Genomic DNA, 19601 nt, shown 5'->3' on the forward strand with positions numbered 1-19601 from the left:
CATATTATCATATGTTAACATTTTTATTATATGATTGCTATAAGAGAAAGAGGATGATAATAGTGATTAATCTGGCTAGAGAAGAAACTTGTTGAAATGGAAAAATGTTTGGTTGAGAAAAAGGTTAGATGAATCTCTTGGCTAATGCATCAAGTCTTTTTCTTCTTCCCATGATTTTTTTTTTCTCCAATATAAGATACGGAACAATACTATATACACTTAGTTTTGAATATCTAATTGAATATTCAAATAATCTGTTATTATATAATTGAGTATTATTTTATTGTTAGTTCAGACTTATCTAATTATTTGATGACATATTATTTAAGTACCAAATTGAATATTCGAAACTAAGTACACATCGTTTTATTGTAAAATATGATATTTAATTGGAAGTCAAATGGGTTGATGTTTATAGTAGTAGTCAACTGGATTTAATCTTAATTGCTTGAGTTCGTATTAAATTAGTTAATTTTGAATCAAAGATTAAACTCATTTTTTCACAACGAGTTAGGTTTGAGTTGACTAAGGTCAAATTTAGAATTAAATTGTTTTAGAGTTGAGCTCGAATCTCAATTTATTGATCTGGATCCGATTTTAAGCTGAGTTGTTCGGATGTATGCCGATCTTGAGTTGAGACTTGTTTAAACCTAATTCATATCGAACCTATACAATTTTCCGAAATATATGGACAAACCAAGTCTTATGTCCGCCCGAAGCACTAGAATTGGGCCCTATAATGGTTTTCAGGCCCTCCGGTCATTCAGTAATGGGCTACAAGTCTAGATCCCTGGGAAGTCGGTGTTGAATGTTGATGGGCGAAGACTGAGGTATTAAAAAACTTCATTGAAAAATGATTTTTTATAAAATATTCAAATTAATAATTAAAAAAATGGTCCAATGACTATTTTTCATCTATTTTTTTAACCATTTTCTCAACCTAAAACTTAAAAAAAAAAAAACAACTTTCACACCTACCGTCAAGTTATATTAATAAAATTCGTTAATTTTATGTAAGACATACTGGAATTACATTTTTTTAATTTTTTTTTAATATCTATTTAAACTAAATAACACATTACATCTAAAACTTTATTAAATATATTTTTTAATTATAGTTTATATTAATTTCAAGATTATAAAAAATTAATTTTAAATTTTAAAATAGTTCCCGATGATGGATAGAGAATCACACCATTATTGTTATCGAGATTGTGTGATTATGATTTGAATAACACAATTTCAATACCATTCAAGATGAATTACACCAAGGTTGTGCAATTTAACTATAATTTTTTCAATTTAATTAGTGTAATTGTTTTGGAATTGGTCAGAGTTAAAAAGTGAGGATTTTGATTTTTCTAATTAAAAATTGAGGCTTAAATAATAAAATTTTAAGTTGTTTAAAAAATATAATTTATTTATATTTTAAATATATAAGTGATATTAATTTTATAATGTCCATATATTTATTTATATAATGGAATGTGAAAAAAAATATCATTTTTAAAATTTGAGATTGGAAAAATGTCGTTGAAACAGGGAAACAGACCATTTTGTCATAAAAAATTAGTGAGAAACTTTAAAATATAAAAAAAATAGAGTCAACGTATTTATTTTATATACAATAAAATAAATATTATATTAATAATTATAATAATAATAATAATAATAATAATAATGTTTTGACTCCTCAACAACCAAAAATCTTAAAATAATATCAATTGATTTTCATCAACTTGGACAAAGGAAAGTTTCAATCAACTTAGAATCATGGATAGATTCGAATCGAATCAAACACAGATAAGATTAGTTCGATTTGACTCAAATCTAGATCTACAAGCTTAAATAGACTTATATAATAAATAGTGATACTGTAAATGACAACGAGTCATCAAATAAGAAGAGCAATCGTCGGAAAGAAAGAATAATTATTGGAGAAAAAAAGCTTCATTAAAGAATAATTAAGAGCTCTCAAAGAATAACTTGAGTAACAAAAATAAGAGTGTTCAAGCGAGAGAGTATTAGTTCGAAACTCACTGACAATATGTCAAAATCAAACTCTTGACTTATCTGATATAATAATTATAACATTGATCACTGTACCAAAAATTCAATTGTTTGGTGTGATTGATTCAACTTCAAAGAGGTGATAAGAGTCAAGTAAGGGTTATTTGTGAAAAAAAAATCGTTGAGGAACGTTAGAATCTAGATTAGTGAATTATGTTGTTTAATGTAATCGATCCAACCCTAAAGAAGCAATCCGACACAAGTCAAGGTTGCTCGTGAGAAGAAAAAATCGAATCCACCTCTACTGGTTATAAGGCCACCAGAAGCAGTAGAAGAAGGCTGCGATTTAGTTGAATTGACTTGTTAAGCAATTAAGTTTCAAAACTCAACAACCAGAGAGAAATAAAAAAATCATATCTATAATTTTTCCCCTGCAAATTCACCAGAAAATGATTGAGAAAACAGCTGAGATGTCCATGTCAAAATCTTGAATAGCTACAAGAATAAAATTTATAGCCTGTTCCACACAAAGCAAGAGCTAATCCTGTTAATGGTGCTGCATAAAGGCTGACAAAGTTGATAATTTTGATTGCTTTTACAGAAATCAGTAATGGGGCAGGAGCAAAACAGGATTCTGCTCTGTGCAGGCACTTCCATGGCTGCCCTTCTTCTTCTTGCTTGGCTTTATGCCAAAGTTTTCTCTGCAAATGTCACCACATTTGAGCTCTGTAAGTGTTTCATCTTCATTGCTGACCTTTTTGTTCATGGCTGACTTCAGTCATTTGATTGATTTTTGAAGGGAAGCTGCACCAGCAAGCAGGATTTTCCATGGCTGATCATGAAGCTATGTTAGCAAATTACTCTTTGGATTTTCCATTAAGAAGACTTGTTAGAGGTTCTTCTTCTGTTCTTCTCTTCATCATCTGGCTGAAATTTCACTAAAATTTGTTCTTGCTAAGTGTTTGATTCTGCATACAGGCAATGATCGGATTCGGCTCGATATAACAGGATTTGCTTGCCACTCAGACCTTTACTGTCAATTATGCATTGCAAACAAAGAAGTTCGGATTGACAACAGAAACCTGACAGTTTACATTCCCTCGTCACAATCCGAAGTCAGCCAAATGAATATCAAGCCACATCCGACTCTAGATCCATTGAAATATGTTACATCAGTTCAGATAGTTACTGGAGAAGCCAATTCACCTCCCTGCGATTTCAAGCATAATGTTCCAGCTTTAGTTTTCTCGTCCGGAGGCTATACAGGAAACCTGTTTCATGAAATGGATGAGCTTATCATCCCTTTGTTCATCACTTCACGCCATTTCAGATCGTACCTTAAGTTCGTCATCACTGATTATAAGGCCTGGTGGGTGAGCAAATACAGAAGGATTTTAAGTCGTTTGTCGCGGTATGAGGTGATAAATCCGGCCGTAAATGGCAGTGTTCATTGCTTTCCTGGAGCTGTGATAGGCCTGAAATTCCATGGCTTTTTAGCCCTTAATTCAACAGACATTCCAGGAGGGTACTCAATGTATGACTTCAAGCATTTTCTAGCAGAAACATACAATCTGAAACACAGAAATGTTTATGAAATCAAGAGAGAAAAGCCCCTTCTGATTTTGATCTCCAGGGGAAAAACAAGAAGGTTTGTAAATGAAAATGAACTGGTGGCAATGATGGAGGAATTGGGCTTTGAAGTTGTGGTGACAATGCCTAACAGAATGTCAAATTTGAACAAATTTTCTGAGCTTTTGAACTCCTGCAGTGTCCTGGTGGGGGCTCATGGTGCTGGCCTGACAAATGAGGCGTTCTTGCCAGCGGGCGCCGTGGCAGTGCAGGTGGTGCCACTGGGGCTGGACTGGGCTGCAGCTGCTTACTTTGGTGAGCCAGCAAGACCAATGGGAGTGAAATACTTGGAGTACAAGATTGAGCCTGAAGAAAGCAGTCTGTTTCAGACTTATGGGAAAGATGATCCTGTTGTTTCTGATCCTCAAGCTATATTTGCCAAGGGCTACCTGGCTGCCAGGGCCGTGTATATTGATCAACAGAATTTGAAGATTAACGTGGAAAGGTTTAGAGAGACACTTGTAAAAGCCAAAGAACTTATTCAAGAGCCAAGTGATGGCTGAGTTCTCTGAATTGAATGATTCCAAGTAGGGAGATGGAGATGATTTTTTGTAATTTCATTTGTCAGAATAAGAAATTCTTGTAGAGCAATTTATTGAGTTGAGTAAGGAAGATATTGTAAAATAGGGATTGTTGGTAGTGGTTAGATTCCGTCTTCTGTACGTATCAAAACTTCTTTTTCAATAATACCAATGGTTACTAGTAGGCTGATATATTATATATAATTGCTCATAATACCCAGAATTATAATTACTATATTAGATAAGTTAAAGTTTTATAAACATAATAAAAATTCTAACCCAAATCTTTTTTTCTGAAAGTTTTAATATTTTATCAATTTTGTTAACCTTCAGATCTAAACAGTTATTATTATTGTTCATAAATAGTGAGATTCACTGTAACTTTGTAACACTTCTCTCTTTAGTACTATCATCAAAAAAGAAATATTACTTTTTATGCTCTTATCACATAGAATGAATATAACTTAGACAAAAACAATTTTTCTTGAATTTCACATTAATATTGTTCATCCATACAGAAAAAGTGTATACTAAATGTCTACTAAACTAATAAATCGATCTCACAAATAACATTAATTAATGATAATCATTAATTTTAATATAAAATGACACTATTTTAACCAATATGTAATAAAATGATGTTGTTTTAATAACGAAAAATGAGTTGAGTCTAATTCAAACCAAGTTTAAATTTGGCTTTCACGAGTTCAAGCTTGAATTCGAGCTTAGGTATATGTAAATCGAATCGAGTTTAAACTCAAACGAACTTAAATTTGACTCGATTTGAATCTAACTCTAATTTCAATGATGAGATTATGAAACATTCTCATTCATTATATGTTAAATTTGGTTTCAATGCAAAAGATGTAACCAAAAGGTATTGGATGCGAGTACTTATATAGTTGGCGCTAAATAGATTATTTTAATGAAATAATTTAAATTATTTAATTATTAAAATTTCCAATAAATATAATAATTAATTTATGAATGCATTGATATTAATTCAGTAGAGTTGTAAGCCGTTCACAAATTCAAAACCTTACAATTTTCAGATAAACGGATACGAATACGAATACGAACATGTTGGTCTTGAGCCAAATTTACTTTATATATAATTGTGACTTTTCCACTTTCACATTATAAGAAATCATTTTGATAGAACAGTTAATTTTGTTCTTTCACCAAGGCTAAAAAATTGATGTGAAAATTCAAAACAAATTTAAATAATTAATTATTAAATATATATTCTGAATTATTTAAAGATATAAATAAATTTAATTTGATTATATACATGCTCAAAATTGATATACAAAATTTTGGGTTCAAGTCTCATTAATAAAATTTAAAAAATGATTTTTTTTTCCGTTGATTAGGGCAAACTTAAATTTTTATCTGATTTAGTTGTTCAAACTATTTGGTTCAATATGATCGAACTCTTAAAATAATTTTTTAGTAAATCATAGCTGTTTTTCTTGATAGAAAAAATTATCTGATTTTTAAAATCATGTAATTATTATTTTCACCGATTTTTGTATTTAATAATTTAATTTTAAAATTTATTTATTAAAAAATAATATAAAAAGAGTATACTATATAAAATTTGGTGGATTGGGTTGGGTTAGACCATTTTCTTATCAAATCATAAGTAGATGAAAAATCTAAGCTACCAAAAAGACAGAAAGGATACAAATCTCTGTTAACTTATGGTGGTATCATCATTGTCTCTAATGATAACGATAACGACAACACCGTCATTAGTTAATATTATATTATCAATATTGTCAATAAAGAATAGATTCTATCAACATGTAAACTTTGTATTGTTTTTATAATCGTAACTAATGGTCACGTTAACATGACTAATTGACTATTATTTAAGAATTTTTGTTATCATTATTTTCGTGTTACAAATACAATTAGTCTCACCGATGATCTTTTATTGTACAAATTAGATATGTCAATTAGGCTTATTGAATTAGGTTTAACTTGTTCAAATTTGGATTCAAAAAAAATTTTAAGCTTGCCCAATCAAGCTATAAAATGTTGATTCAAATCTAGTTTATTAAATTGAATTAAATTTTAAGTTTGGCATTATAATTGTCACTTCAAATTCTTAAAAAAAATAAATATTAATATTAATAAATTAATAAAATATTAAAATTTGTGGAGAAAAGATTCAACTCGACATTTTGTTTGGATATATTCTAAACCCAAATTCTATTAAGACTCGAAACTAAATTGCAGGCCGAACAATTGGGTCTCGGACTTACCGCCCAATTGACAAGCCCAGAGAAGAATTTCTTCTTCTCCATTCAGATCCAGAGTTAGGGTTTCTGATTGTTGGACGATTACATCGTGAAAAAAATCTTACTAGTTTTAAAGTTTTCGGAATCAAGTATGAGTTTTTAAGTATCCCGAAACAAAGCCCAATCAACGTCGTATCTATCAGCCAAGCGAAGCCGCTTCCCGTCTAACTGTACAACTTCTGCAATTAACCCTAAAATTTTCACCTCCCCGTCAATTTTTTTAGTGTTTATATTCCAAACAACCAAAATTCAACACTTCGAATCTCCAAATTTTCTCAATACGCATGTATGTAAGTAGAATGTATAACTAATTTTGTGTAATTACAATCGAAATCACCAAAAAAAAAAAAAAATTCCTAAACAATGACCTTTATACCTAAAGAAGCTATTGAAGTCATTGCTCAGAGTATTGGAATTACCAATTTGTCCTCCGATGTTGCCCTCGCTGTCGCGCCTGATGTTGAATATCGAATCCGCGAAATTATGCAGGTTAATATTTTTAATTTTTGGTGGTTATTGCTTATTTATGAGTTGTGGAGTTTGAATCATTCTTAATTGTTGGTTAAGCTTGATGCTTTGAACTTATAGGAGGCGATTAAATGTATGCGGCACGCACGTAGAACTGTTTTGAGAGCTGCGGATGTTGATGGTGCTCTTATGTTAAGAAATGTGGAGGTGAAATAAAGTATTATTATTTTTATTTATTTCGGTTAATTGTTGTGGGTTTTGGGGTGTAGTTTCGGAACTGATGTGAAAATTCGATTTTTAGCTGTGGATTTTGGTTGATGGAGTGGTGAAGTTATTTGTTTTATGCTTCTTTATTTGCTAGTGAGATTGGAAGTTTAATTTTGAAACTCATGCAAGATCTTTGGTATTGTTTGTGGATTTGATGGTCAGTTTTGTTTTTTGATTCTTACCAGCCAATATATGGATTTGGTTCAAGTGATTCTTTGCGATTCAAGAGGGCAGATGGGCTTAAGGATTTGTACTATATTGAAGACAAGGAGGTGGAATTTAAGGATGTAAGAAAATGAAAATGTGATTTTAAATTGTGTGATAAGTGGCCTTTTGTTCCTTGCTGTACTGTTATTTTTCATGATGGAATGGATGCAGGTGCTGGCAGCACCTTTACCAAAGGCACCTATTGAAACATCTGTTACTACTCACTGGTTAGCAATTGAAGGTGTTCAGCCTGCTATTCAGGAAAATGCTCCAGTCGAAGGTATTGTTTTGACCTTTAGTGGAATACCCATTAATATAATGGGAGACTGGTTTCTAAAAGAATGTATATATAGAAGAACTTTGTGTGGCCAAATTACTTCAGAGTAAAAATTATGGATGATATCATTTGAGGTGTACTTCAATGGTTAGAATTCTGTTGGTCATTACTGCCGGGCCTTGTATTTTTCTGTTTTATGGCACATTTACTGCTTCATGTTATGATTTAGTAATTTTTAGGTCTATGGATTACTGCAATATCTATGGCCTATTGACTTTTTGATGATTTTGCTATCTTGGTTATTTTAGATTTGTATTTTTATGCTTTGTTTGCAGCCCCTGCAGCAGTCTCTGATGGCAAAAGATCTGATTACAGGGAAGATGGGCTTTCTGCTGACATTAAAGTACCTGTTAAGCCTGTTCTTTCTAGGGAGCTTCAGGTACATTGTATATCCCTTGCAATTTGTTTTTAACAGAAAGCAAAACATAATGAAGAAAACTTTTTTATGACAGAAGCTTTTTATAATCTCCTTTGCAGTTTTACTTCGACAAAATAAAACAGCTTACAGTGAACAGATCTAACTCTATCCTCTTCAGACAAGCATTAACAAGCCTGGCAACAAGCTCAGGAATACAGCCGCTGGTTCCTTTTTTTACATGCTTCATTGCTGATGAGGTATCTCAAGGATCATCAGCTTTACTTTTCAGAACATATATCAGAGAATTGAAGTTTTCTGTCTGAGAATTCAATTTTGCTTATCAAAAGTTATGATCTGATGTGTGTTCCTCAGGTTACACGAAGTTTGACTAATTTTCCTCTCTTGCTTGCTTTGATGCGTGTTGCCCGAAGCCTTCTCCAAAATCCACATTTGCATATAGAACTTTATGTAAGTGTAGTGTCACTCTATTGGTACCACCTTTTAATTCTTCCTAATTTATGTTGTGCCAATGGACTAAGATGCTGGTTTTTAATTCTTGTCATCATTTTATACTGGCAACATTAACACAAGTCTGTGTCAGCAAAATCTCTGGAAAGGCTTCAACAAAAAAAGTGATGTTGGCCTTTTTCAAAATGTTCTCCAACTACAGTTACTTTTTCTCAATCTGTTTCTGGAATGTCTGGTGATTTTGAATAAATGACAAGTATAAGAGATAGGATGATGAGAAACATCTGCAACATTAATTTTTAAACTATTTTAATACTGTTGGGATCTGTCAGGTCCTTTTTGGGCTTAGTACCATAAGTGCTAATCAACACTGTTGGTGTAAATTTTCTGCAGCTACACCAAATGATTCCCTCCATAATGACCTGCCTTGTTTCGAAGAGATTGGGTAATAGATTTTCTGACAATCACTGGGATCTAAGAAACTTTGCGGCGAACATGATTGCTTTGATATGTAAAAGGTGATGCTTCTGTCTCTTCTGTTTTTTAATAAGCTGAACAGCATCAGAATTTCTGTCCAATGAAGTTTTTGACCCTATTTAGCATCTGGGAATTTAATGTATAGAAATCTAACTTTAATTTAATGAAATCAAACTTTAAATTGATTTTCTCTTTATGCATACTTAAGATGGACATTCTTAGAGTTGCACAAATACTGCTATGTGAATAATTCTTCATTTTAGCTCGTGCAATGGAATTGCTCCACAAGTGAGATATAAACTTGTGTTTGAGAGAATGACACTCTTGAATTTGTCTTTGAACTTAAAGATTATTAATTATGTCTCATCACTTCCTAACAATTTTTGCAGATTTGGACATGCTTATCACAACCTCCAGTCACGTGTGACAAGGACTCTGCTGCATGCTTTCTTGGACCCAACAAAATCATTGCCTCAACATTATGGTGCAATCCAAGGGCTAGCAGCCCTTGGAACCAGTGTGGTATTCTAAATTCTCTTATTATTTTACTTTTATGAGTATGCCATTTTCTGCCAGATGTGAGGAGGAAAAAGGACCTGCGTTCTAGAATGAGTGCCAATTTCTCTGCATGCTCTTATAAGAACCCACTTTTACTTGAAACTTTCTCATCCTTATAATCTTTGAATAATTCTCTTCCTTCTTGGGTCCTATTTCACATCTAAACATCAAAAGGTGTATCCTCTTTTTAGAATATTAGTATGCTTGTCTGAGCATTTTGCTTTTTGTTTCTATTTTGGATAGGTTCGTCTTCTTATCCTACCAAATCTTGAGCCATACTTGCAGCTCCTGGAACCAGAAATGCATTTTGAGGAACAAAAGAACGAAATGAAGAGAACTGAAGCTTGGCGTGTCTATGGGGCCTTGCAGGTTAGTTTGTCAAATTTTCTCTTTAGAAAATTCTGTGTATCAGATTAATATTGACATGGTATGTAACTTTCCAGCATGCAGCCGGTCTATGTGTGTATGATCGGCTAAGAAAGTTTCCCCGTTTGTTGACTCTTCCAACTCGTTCCTGCTTGAAGAGGAATGAAAGAGTCAGAACTATTTCGGCAAGTATGATTTCTTTAGACTTGTTGCTTTGGGATCTATATACGCACACAAGCAAAGAGATAGTTGCATCCATTTGCATGCAGCATGAATCCGCACCATAGTTTGTTGATAATAGGATAATTGAAACACAAAAGCCAATTTTATTGGCAACTGGCAATATTCATCATTAGAATTATCTAAGAATATACAAGAAGCATTCATCACCAATAGCACTACTTAAAGATGATCTGCAATGATTGGTTCCCTAATTATCTTTTTCTCTATTTCTCATCTTCTTGCTCTACAACTGCTTTCGAAGGTAAACGCAAAGCAAGCATGGACAACTTAATGCACCAACCACCACTCAAGAAAATGGCAGCTGGTGGCGCAATGGGTTTGATGCCGGTGAATTCCATGTCTGTTGACATGTCTGGACCAACAGGTGGATTTCCCAACATTGTGGGAAGTTCAATGTTCGGAGGTTCAAGTGTTGGTATATCAACAATGCCCCGGCAGATACCAAAGGAAAATATGTTAGGAAGGGAGATGGATAGTCGAGCATCTAAGACTTCAACTGTCCTAGCTCAGGCTTGGAGGGAGGACATGGAAGGAGGGCAATTACTGGCATCACTATTTGAACTTTTCGGTGAAAGCATGTTCCGATTTACTCCCAAATCTGAGTTGCTGTTGTTCTTGTGATTTCTAAACCATGAAAACTTGGTTATAAAAAATGTAATTTTGTAAATCATCCGTTTAGATTATTATATCTGTAGCTAATAGACTATAGATTCCTGTAAGCTATTTTCCTAAGGTGTGATTTATTGACTCAACGATAAATTGCCCTTTGCAGTTGTTTCTAGCATCTAACTGAAATGTTTTACATTCCAACTTTGAATCACGGTTTCTTATTCCTGGAAAAAATACTTTAGGCCTTTGTTTTCTGAATTACAACCTGAAGTCAGTGGTGAATTTGAATTGGATCTCCAAATGAGAGACAATTTAAATCTAAAATTGTTAGCTCGAAATCAAACTTGGCTTGCTCCATCAATGATGAATTCTCCATTGGAGAAGAAGATACATCATCAAATTGCCCAAAGAAATGAATCTGCTAAACATGCAATCTCAAGTTGGGATTTCCCCCGCTCGAACTCTTATTGTTTGATTCACATCGTGATCTGAGCCTGTGTCAGCTTGGATTGCATCTAACCCTAGAGTCAGTTGTTTAAACTTCCAGTTTGTACAAGGAAAGCTTAACTTAATGGAGATCATTAATCATGCTATTAATCAAAATCAATTGAATCATCGCATTACAAATAGACAAATGACAAGCATAATATAGTTGCAAAGGAAGCCTAGAAGGAATTAAAAATAAAAACCAGATACACTTGAGCATCAAGATCATCATACAGTTATGGCATAAAAAGAGGAAAACAAAAACTAGGAAAACTAGAAAGAATTAAAAGAAGAGCTTCCTTGATGGTCTGGAGTTAACAGGTGAAGGTGAGGTTGTAGACTTGGAGAGGGGGGGTATTCCCTTGCTCTCTTGGGCTCCTGCCACTTTGTCAACCAGCTTTGTTGTCTTGGGGTCTGTTAGAAGCGTCTTCTGAAACGATTGAGAGAAGCCGGTTGCAATTATAGTTACATGGATCTCCCCGTTGTATCGATCATCAACAACAGCGCCAAATATAATGTTAGCAGAAGGGTCTGCTAAACTAGTTACAACCTGGAAGTTCACAAGAATACAGAATTGCTTAATTTACCGGGTAACATTGAATCATTTCATTGGGTATTTTCTAGGAAGCCAGCTATACTCATTTAATTCAGTTAGAAGAATTGGATACTGCAAAGCTTAAAAAAATGGGTACCTGGGAAACTCTATTAACCTCCTGCAAGGTTATGTCCTTTCCTCCAGTATATTATATACCACACCAGTTGCTGACTGGATTGATGATCCAATCAAAGGAGCTAAAGTTGCTTGTTCAGCAGCTTCTTCTGCTCGGTTTTTGCTGGAGGAAACCCCCACTCCAAGCATTGCAGTTCCGGAATCTTTCATTACTGCCTTTACATCTGCAAAATCCACATTCACCAGTCCAGGTATCTGCAAAAGAAGAAAATAATATAAGCAAAAGACATGAACACTTAAGCAATTTCATTTTCAACCATGACGGAAAAGTTGCCTCTAGGTTGAAAAAGAAAGCATCAGGCAGATGAAAAATAATCAAAACATGCTTTCCATGATTAACAAAAACTGAATCCCCAGTGACCAAGACGTGAAAAGATACAATTCAGCAATCCGCAAAACAACTCACTGTTATTATGTCAGAAATTCCTTGCACCCCCTGGCGTAGAACATCGTCAGCAAGAAGGAAAGCATCCTGAAGGGGTGTCTGCTCATCTGCAATATCAAGCAGACGATCATTGGGAATCACAATAAGACTATCAACATTCTTTTGCAACTTCTCAATGGCCTCCAACGCCTGCAATGATACAAACATGAAGAATTTGTTTGGAAGAACTTTGAACGATACAAGATTTTGTAAACTCTAAATACTGGAAAAAGGCAAAAATTGTAACCCGTATGCTTAATCCAGTATGTGTACTATCTTCAACCCCGTATACAAATTGTAAGGAAAGAAACTGATTTCCACAAATATATCACTACATTGAAGAGTCCTTCAAATAAAAGAGATATATGAATCATTAAAACAAACCTATGAAACCCACAATCTCAAGATTGGCCTAAGTGGAAGAAAGAAGCATGTCATCTGAAAAATGCGAAATAGCAATTACACAATTTAGACAATGAAGGAATTATTTCCCTAAGCATTCTACCAAAGGACTCCACTCACTTTCTCTCCAGCATTCAAATATTTGTTGGATGAGATTATATGTTTTCTCAAGACAGTAACTGGTTTATCTGTTTGTTTATACATAGCATAGCATAAACAGAGTCAAGCTATTTTCTTGGTCTCATGCAAAAGCAAAAATGACACCTGCCTGCACTGATCTTTTACGCCCTTCAAAGCTGAAAGGATAGGTAACCACACCAACAGTCAAATAACCAGCCTCTTTTGCTATCTGTGCAACAACTGGTGCAGCACCCGAACCTGTTCCTCCACCCATTCCAGCTGTAATAAACACAAGATCTGAGCCCTTAAGAGCATTTGCAATGGCTTCTTTTGACTCCTCAGCAGCCTGCTCCCCCAAAATCGGATTTCCACCTGTGCCTGCATTTGAAGCAAATAATCAGAATCCAAGGACACACATGGTACACATCTTATGAAACAAACAACCACCCAAAGCAATCATTAACATCACATTACACATGATCAAATCACTCAATACAGAATTGATATGCATTCTATTAGAAAAAGAGTGGCAAACCTAGTCCACGAGTCAAAAGTTCACCGATTTGAAGTGGATTCTGAGCAGCAGACTGTACAAGGGCTTGAGAATCCGTGTTAATGGCATAAAAATCAACTCCCTATTAAAGCAAAATTAAGGCACATTAGTTACAATTCACAAACAAAATTCTGAAGCTATTCCTCATTTTATAATTAAAACTGCCATCATAATTCATATTGCTATGGACAAAATAGATTTCAAACAAGAAACCCAGACTGCATAAACCATAAAGCCTTAATGATAACGTTTCAAACTTTACCAACTGTAGAGCCAAACCCTAGAAATTGAACTCAAAAATCAACACTAAGAAAATAATAAAAACGGGAACTCTAATATAAACCCACCTGTAATCCACTGCCTATCATGCGATTAACAGCATTGTTGCCTCCTCCACCAACACCCACAACCTTAATTTTTGCAGTCTCAATTGGGGCAATTGAACATCTCACACTCCCTTTGTGGGGCCGTTTCCAGAGGCTTGTACGCACCGTTTTGTGATTATGAGAGAGTGTTCTGTTGAGGTGAAATGAAGTTGATGAAAGTAACTCATTTAGGTTTGTCACTTGAAGTGTTGCCATTTTTCTGGCAGAACTGTTTCTGAAAATAAAAATGAAAATGGAAATGAAGCGAAGATAGATAGAGGCTTTAGGGTTTAGAAGAAGAAACAAAGTTTCAAACTTTCAGCTTCACTCACATCACCTGAGAAGCTGAGACAAAGTTCAGTTCTTAGAGATATTTGAGAAAGATTGGGTGGACCCCTGTTTTACATGTGTTTTTCATTGATTTAAACGGTGCCGTTTGATAAAACTTCGCTATTTTACTTTTTTTCATCCATAAATTAATATATAAATAAAAAATAAAAAATATATATACATATTAAAATTTTTTAAATTAAAAATAAGAAAATATATATATTAAAAATTTTTAAATTAGATATAAAATAACACATATTTAATATATCATTTGAAAATTAAAAACTAATTATAAATAACATTACTTTTATTTTATATTAAAATAATTCTCCCCTCTTTTATAATACTTGAAATCATTGTTTTAAAATTAGAATCGAAACATCTAATTTGACTGAAAACTGATATCAAATTTAATTCAGATCATGATTAAAAATTTTTAATTATTGAATCTAACAAATCTGAAACTAAATCAGGTAAACAATATTAAATTATAATTCACCCATTAAATAGAAGTGATCGGACCATCATGTTAACTTTAAACTTATATAACATAACTAAAACTTTGTCTTTTTTTTTAGTTTATTATAACTAAAAACTCATTTTAATTATGTTATATTAATATCATTAGACGAACAGTTGGTTTTTTAAACAGGCCAATGCCCAGCAAGCCCAACTCTAAAGCCCCTCTTAAAATTTTCCATTCCAAAGTTATTAATGCAAAACAACAAATTGGTGATTAGAAATGACAAGAGTTCATTATAAAAATTTAATAAGAATGATTGCTATGTGAAAAAGGAAAAAATTTCAAATGTTTTGAACTCCTAATTGAGTATTCAGATAATGTGTTATTAAGTGATCGAATATTATTTTATCTTTGATTTAAAATTACTTAATCAGATAACACGCAATTAACACGCAATTAGATACCTGAGACTGGATGCAAAAGAGACTCATTCTTTAAAAATGATAAATAGGCTTAAAAAATTCTAATGAGTGTGAATGGCATACAAAGTGTAATTTGCAGCAAGAGAGTTTCACTGCTCAAAACTTTGATGAGATTTTATTTCTATATGCCCATAAGCCAAAGGAGAAACTGTTTCTAAACAATTATTTCATTCAAATTACAAGTCGATCCGATCACCTGCTATTAATGTGAGAAAAATGTAACAATTCAAGGGAAAATGCCGTCAAAGACCAATACAACTCCAACTGAAAGTTCATGCACTCCAATATGAGTTACACAGATCCAACATGAAATATAAAATGATCCATGAGACCTAAAAACAGATATTTTCATGGGGCCTCCACAACAAATGCCACTGGATTGCCAAACATATACTATGCTTCCACAAAAAGAATTTCGATAACACACTTCTCCACGAAGGCAAATTTCATTCACCTTCACTCAGAATAGGGACTATGAGTGGGTTCATCTGGGCAAGGTACACAATAGCCCACCTAAAGAAAATGAAGAACAAAGTAATTTCAATAATGAAAAAAATATACAAAAAACCAGATGAAGATAATCACATGTTAGTATATTATATACAGCATTGATTTAAGAGACCTTTCCAAAACTAATTCTCATCTGAGATGGAACAAATAAAACCTAAAACGTAAACTTACATCATCCAACAGCATATTGTTGCTGTAATAACCAATGTTAAGTGCAACCTGCATTGAACAAAAATAAATTAGCCATATTGCATAAAAAATAAATATTTTAGTGTGATAAAGACGTCAACAGATGACCAAAAGTCTTCTATACTTGGCAATTCTAAACCAGATATTTAACCATAGTCACTGATGGTAACACTTTCCATGCATCAATATCTGCTGTACAATGATATCATGTGATACATAGATATCCGTAGACAAGCATGACATGCACATTTTCATATATAAAATTATAGATGATATCTATGAGAATGATCTTCTCAACAAAATTAGAAATCATGTACACATGAATCTGAAAATTGAGAATGTATATATAAACATGCATATCTAGAAGTCCCTTTCAACACTAATTCTAACAAAGTACAGCCACTTTCCAAAGCTAATTATAACAAACCCTTCAGTATTATAAACATAAAGTCACCACTCTGAAGAATAGAATCATTGCCTTGCACTTGTAAACAGAAGGCTAATACCATAACACAACATACAAGGGTTTGTATCCATGGTTCCAGATTTCAACCAAAGATAATTTACATGTTCAATAAAAGTGAAAAGCAGCAGCTCCTTAACAAAAAAATATTCCACTGAAGCAAAGAGAGATAGAACAATGGTAGAAATGGCCAATGAAGTAAAATTCACAATTAAACTGTCCCCTTGCATTGAGAAACAAAATATTTTGGACACTCTGTGAAAAAAGTGAATTCCACCACATTGCCCCATTAAGTTATGAGATATTTCATCCACTCTAGTAACAATGCCTGAAACATGCTACTAAAGAGAATTGAGTTTATACTTTTGATAAAATCGCTAATCTGATCACTATTTTCTCTAAAATGAGAATCCCATTAACCTGCTTAGCAAACTCAAGTCCAATGCCGATGCCAAAACCTAAAATCTTTTAAAAGGTAGCCTACAATATCTCAAAAGGTAGATTCCACAATGAATCAAACTCCAAACCTTGCAGGAGCAAACCACAGACTAATCCCTCAATGTGAATTACTAATATGATCCCAATTTTTTGATTAGATCCTAAATCCAGTTTTCAATTTTTCTTCAATAGTCAGATTTAGAATTATCATCAACATATTATCACATTACCACAAGCAACTTTTAACTGTTCATCCACAATACACATACATATATACCACATGCATATACCAAGAAGCAAATGTTTAATCCAAAACTTAATAATGAAACGAAAGCACATACAAATTGGCAGAGGGTCCTTTGTTGCAGCAAATTCTGGTACAAATGGACGCAATGATTCCGATCACCACAAAGATAAGCGTCGTCACCATAAAACCCATCTCGAGATTTCAACCTAAATTAGGATCGATCACCTGCAAATTCAAACCTCATCAGAGAAAATAATTAATAAGACACACCCAGAAGAGAAAAAACTGCGAAAACTACAAATAATGCGGAAATAAGCAAAAACATTACAGTTTTGATCAGGGAAAAATTAGAAAAGTTGGAAATTGTCACAAGAAATTATAATCTAAAAAGGAAAAAAACCACCTTTGAAGGAACAGATTGATCTGGTTATGGAGTAAATCAAATCGACCCCTTTGAATCTCCCTAACTTTCTCTCTTTCGTTCTTCTGCTCACTCGCTCTCTATCCCCTTGTCGTGTTCCAATTGGTAAAAGCCATAACTTTGAGCCCCAAACCATGGGCCTTGGCAGGGCCTAATCCTGGGCCTCATTCTTGTACCATTTTTGAACTTCGGCCCAATATTTTCTGCAGAGTAATGCAATATGCATTCTTTTTTATAAGCAAAAAATATGAAAATATAAAAGGAAATGACAGCTGTGGGATTTGAACCCACGCCCTTTCGGACCAGAGCCTAAATCTGGCGCCTTAGACCACTCGGCCAAACTGTCTGTTGATCAAGGGGCCAATTTTTATTTATTATATGTTTAGATGAATCCTGTTGATAAATTTTTGCGATTGCTACTCCACATTTATGTCTCCCATATAATGTGTTTTTTTGACTCCTAACGTGGGAACAACTATGGCGGTGTAACGTTTGCAAATTCAAACCAATCATTGACCTAATAAAAAGGTTGGGTTAGGTTTTGATTGATCTAATCGAAAGGTAACCTAATAAATTGTTTAAATAAACATTAGGACAATATTTAGTTAAACAAAATTGTGTTCTCATAGTGTGAGATACATATTGTATATTTCTTGCAAGTTAAACTCTATTTGATCTAAAAAATTACAAATTTTTTTACCTCCACTTGGATCAGAATTGTGACCAAATGACATAACACTATCCTTGCAATTATTAAGATGCTGACATCACCCAATTGGTCTAATCAGAAGTTAGACTAATAAATAATAAGACAATATTTAATTGAATAGAATTATACGTGACCTCATACTATGTAATGCATCTTGCATATTCTTCATTGGTTAGACTCTTCAAATCCCAAAACATACAAATTTGTTTCTTCAACTTGAATCAGAATTGTGACTGAATGGTATAGTATCAACCCTTACAATTGTTCGATGTTGACATCACTTGATTAGTCTGATCAGGGTTTTTGTCATCACGTCATTTAGAAAGAAAAATTAGTATACATAAATAAAAAAATAGACCCCTCACTAATCTTCCTCTCTAGTTTTCTACTCAACAAAATTAAATAAATAGAGGACATCAAATTGCACAAATGTATCAAACACTTGAGCAAATTAATTACATGTTATTTAGTTTTCTCTGGGATTTGTCTAATTTCTTCACTAGATTAATTTGCATTACAACAATGGCTTTTTCCCAAGACTTTGCCTCTTCTTGGCCTCACTTTAACCGTTGGAAGCCAAGTAACCTAGAAACAACGGAAAGGACACAACATGGGCAATTTTGTAATTTTATTAAATCATTTTCAATATTTATCTCTCATAGTTATGTGATAATAGTTATAACTCTCATTCTCTATCAAATCGAGAAAAACATAACGATAATGTTCTTTTATATGACTAAATTTGATGTAACATGACATATCTCTCTTATAATTTAATCATCGTAACTTATATCTAATCCTATAAATACAAAATTGATTGTTTAAAAAAACATAAAACTATATTGTATTCATATTCATTTAGAATAAAACGACGTTGATTTAAAAGTTATATAGCAAAAACAATTATATAAAATTAAATTGTTTTAAGTTAATCAAAACAATGTCATTTTATCTGTATATGTAAGCTGAAAATTATATAGCAAAAATAATTATATAAACAATAAAACTATGTATATACGTTTTTCGTATATAATTTATGTATGCAGATGATATATCATTATATGATCAGATGATTTTAAATTAAAAATAAAATAATACATAATACATGACCCCGATAATAAAAAAGTGTATCTAATTTATAATTGTTTATAGAGTATATTCAGTATGTATTGCAATAAACTTAAATGTACCTGTAATTAAAAACAATACCTTAAGCAACACAGACAGAGAATAGACAGAAAAATATACATGTGGCGTCGCCCGGACTCGAACCGGAGACCTTCAGTGTGTTAGACTGACGTGATAACCAACTACACCACGACACCTTTGAATATCCATGAGAAGTATTTAAAATTTTATAGGATATAATTTAAAATAATTTTTAAAAGGTAAATGTTAAACCAAAAAACTATATAAACAAATAATTACATATTACCATGTAATTG

General features: G+C 32.9%; 4 protein-coding genes and 2 non-coding genes across 6 annotated transcripts; 2 read left to right on the plus strand and 4 right to left on the minus strand.

The window, feature by feature from the left end:
• Positions 1–2620: 2620 nt before the first annotated feature.
• LOC123201775 (alpha-1,3-arabinosyltransferase XAT3-like) lies at positions 2621–4142 on the plus strand. Its single transcript, XM_044617329.1, has 3 exons — positions 2621–2738; positions 2810–2905; positions 2989–4142. Exons 1-3 carry the CDS (start codon positions 2621–2623, stop codon positions 4140–4142), a joined length of 1368 nt encoding a protein of 455 aa, XP_044473264.1.
• A 2273-nt stretch (positions 4143–6415) lies between these two features.
• LOC123202415 (transcription initiation factor TFIID subunit 6-like) lies at positions 6416–10999 on the plus strand. The gene is made up of 12 exons (XM_044618351.1): positions 6416–6955; positions 7055–7141; positions 7387–7488; positions 7580–7688; positions 8021–8124; positions 8223–8360; positions 8476–8571; positions 8965–9089; positions 9438–9570; positions 9850–9975; positions 10050–10161; positions 10457–10999. The coding sequence occupies exons 1-12, from the start codon at positions 6830–6832 to the stop codon at positions 10834–10836; spliced, it is 1638 nt and encodes a 545-aa protein (XP_044474286.1). The 5' UTR covers positions 6416–6829; the 3' UTR covers positions 10837–10999.
• A 388-nt stretch (positions 11000–11387) lies between these two features.
• LOC123201355 (cell division protein FtsZ homolog 1, chloroplastic-like) lies at positions 11388–14283 on the minus strand. The gene is given in 7 exon segments (XM_044616825.1): positions 11388–11860; positions 12003–12052; positions 12055–12235; positions 12447–12614; positions 13135–13364; positions 13522–13621; positions 13887–14283. Coding segments are annotated over 7 exon segments (1230 nt in total). The 5' UTR covers positions 14121–14283; the 3' UTR covers positions 11388–11593.
• Positions 14284–15272: 989 nt separating this feature from the next.
• On the minus strand, positions 15273–17587 carry LOC123201434 (V-type proton ATPase subunit e1-like). The gene is made up of 4 exons (XM_044616943.1): positions 17430–17587; positions 17121–17251; positions 15861–15908; positions 15273–15692 (listed from the first exon to the last, which is right to left on the minus strand). The coding sequence occupies exons 2-4, from the start codon at positions 17216–17218 to the stop codon at positions 15626–15628; spliced, it is 213 nt and encodes a 70-aa protein (XP_044472878.1). The 5' UTR covers positions 17219–17251; positions 17430–17587; the 3' UTR covers positions 15273–15625.
• Positions 17588–17713: 126 nt separating this feature from the next.
• On the minus strand, positions 17714–17793 carry TRNAL-UAG. The gene has a single exon. It is a non-coding gene; the product is annotated as a tRNA-Leu (tRNA).
• Positions 17794–19407: 1614 nt separating this feature from the next.
• Positions 19408–19481, minus strand: TRNAV-AAC. Its single transcript has one exon. It is a non-coding gene; the product is annotated as a tRNA-Val (tRNA).
• Between the last annotated feature and the right edge of the window lie 120 nt (positions 19482–19601).

This window comes from Mangifera indica, chromosome 18 (genome assembly GCF_011075055.1).
Source record: "Mangifera indica cultivar Alphonso chromosome 18, CATAS_Mindica_2.1, whole genome shotgun sequence".
NCBI classification, from domain to species: Eukaryota; Viridiplantae; Streptophyta; class Magnoliopsida; order Sapindales; family Anacardiaceae; genus Mangifera; species Mangifera indica.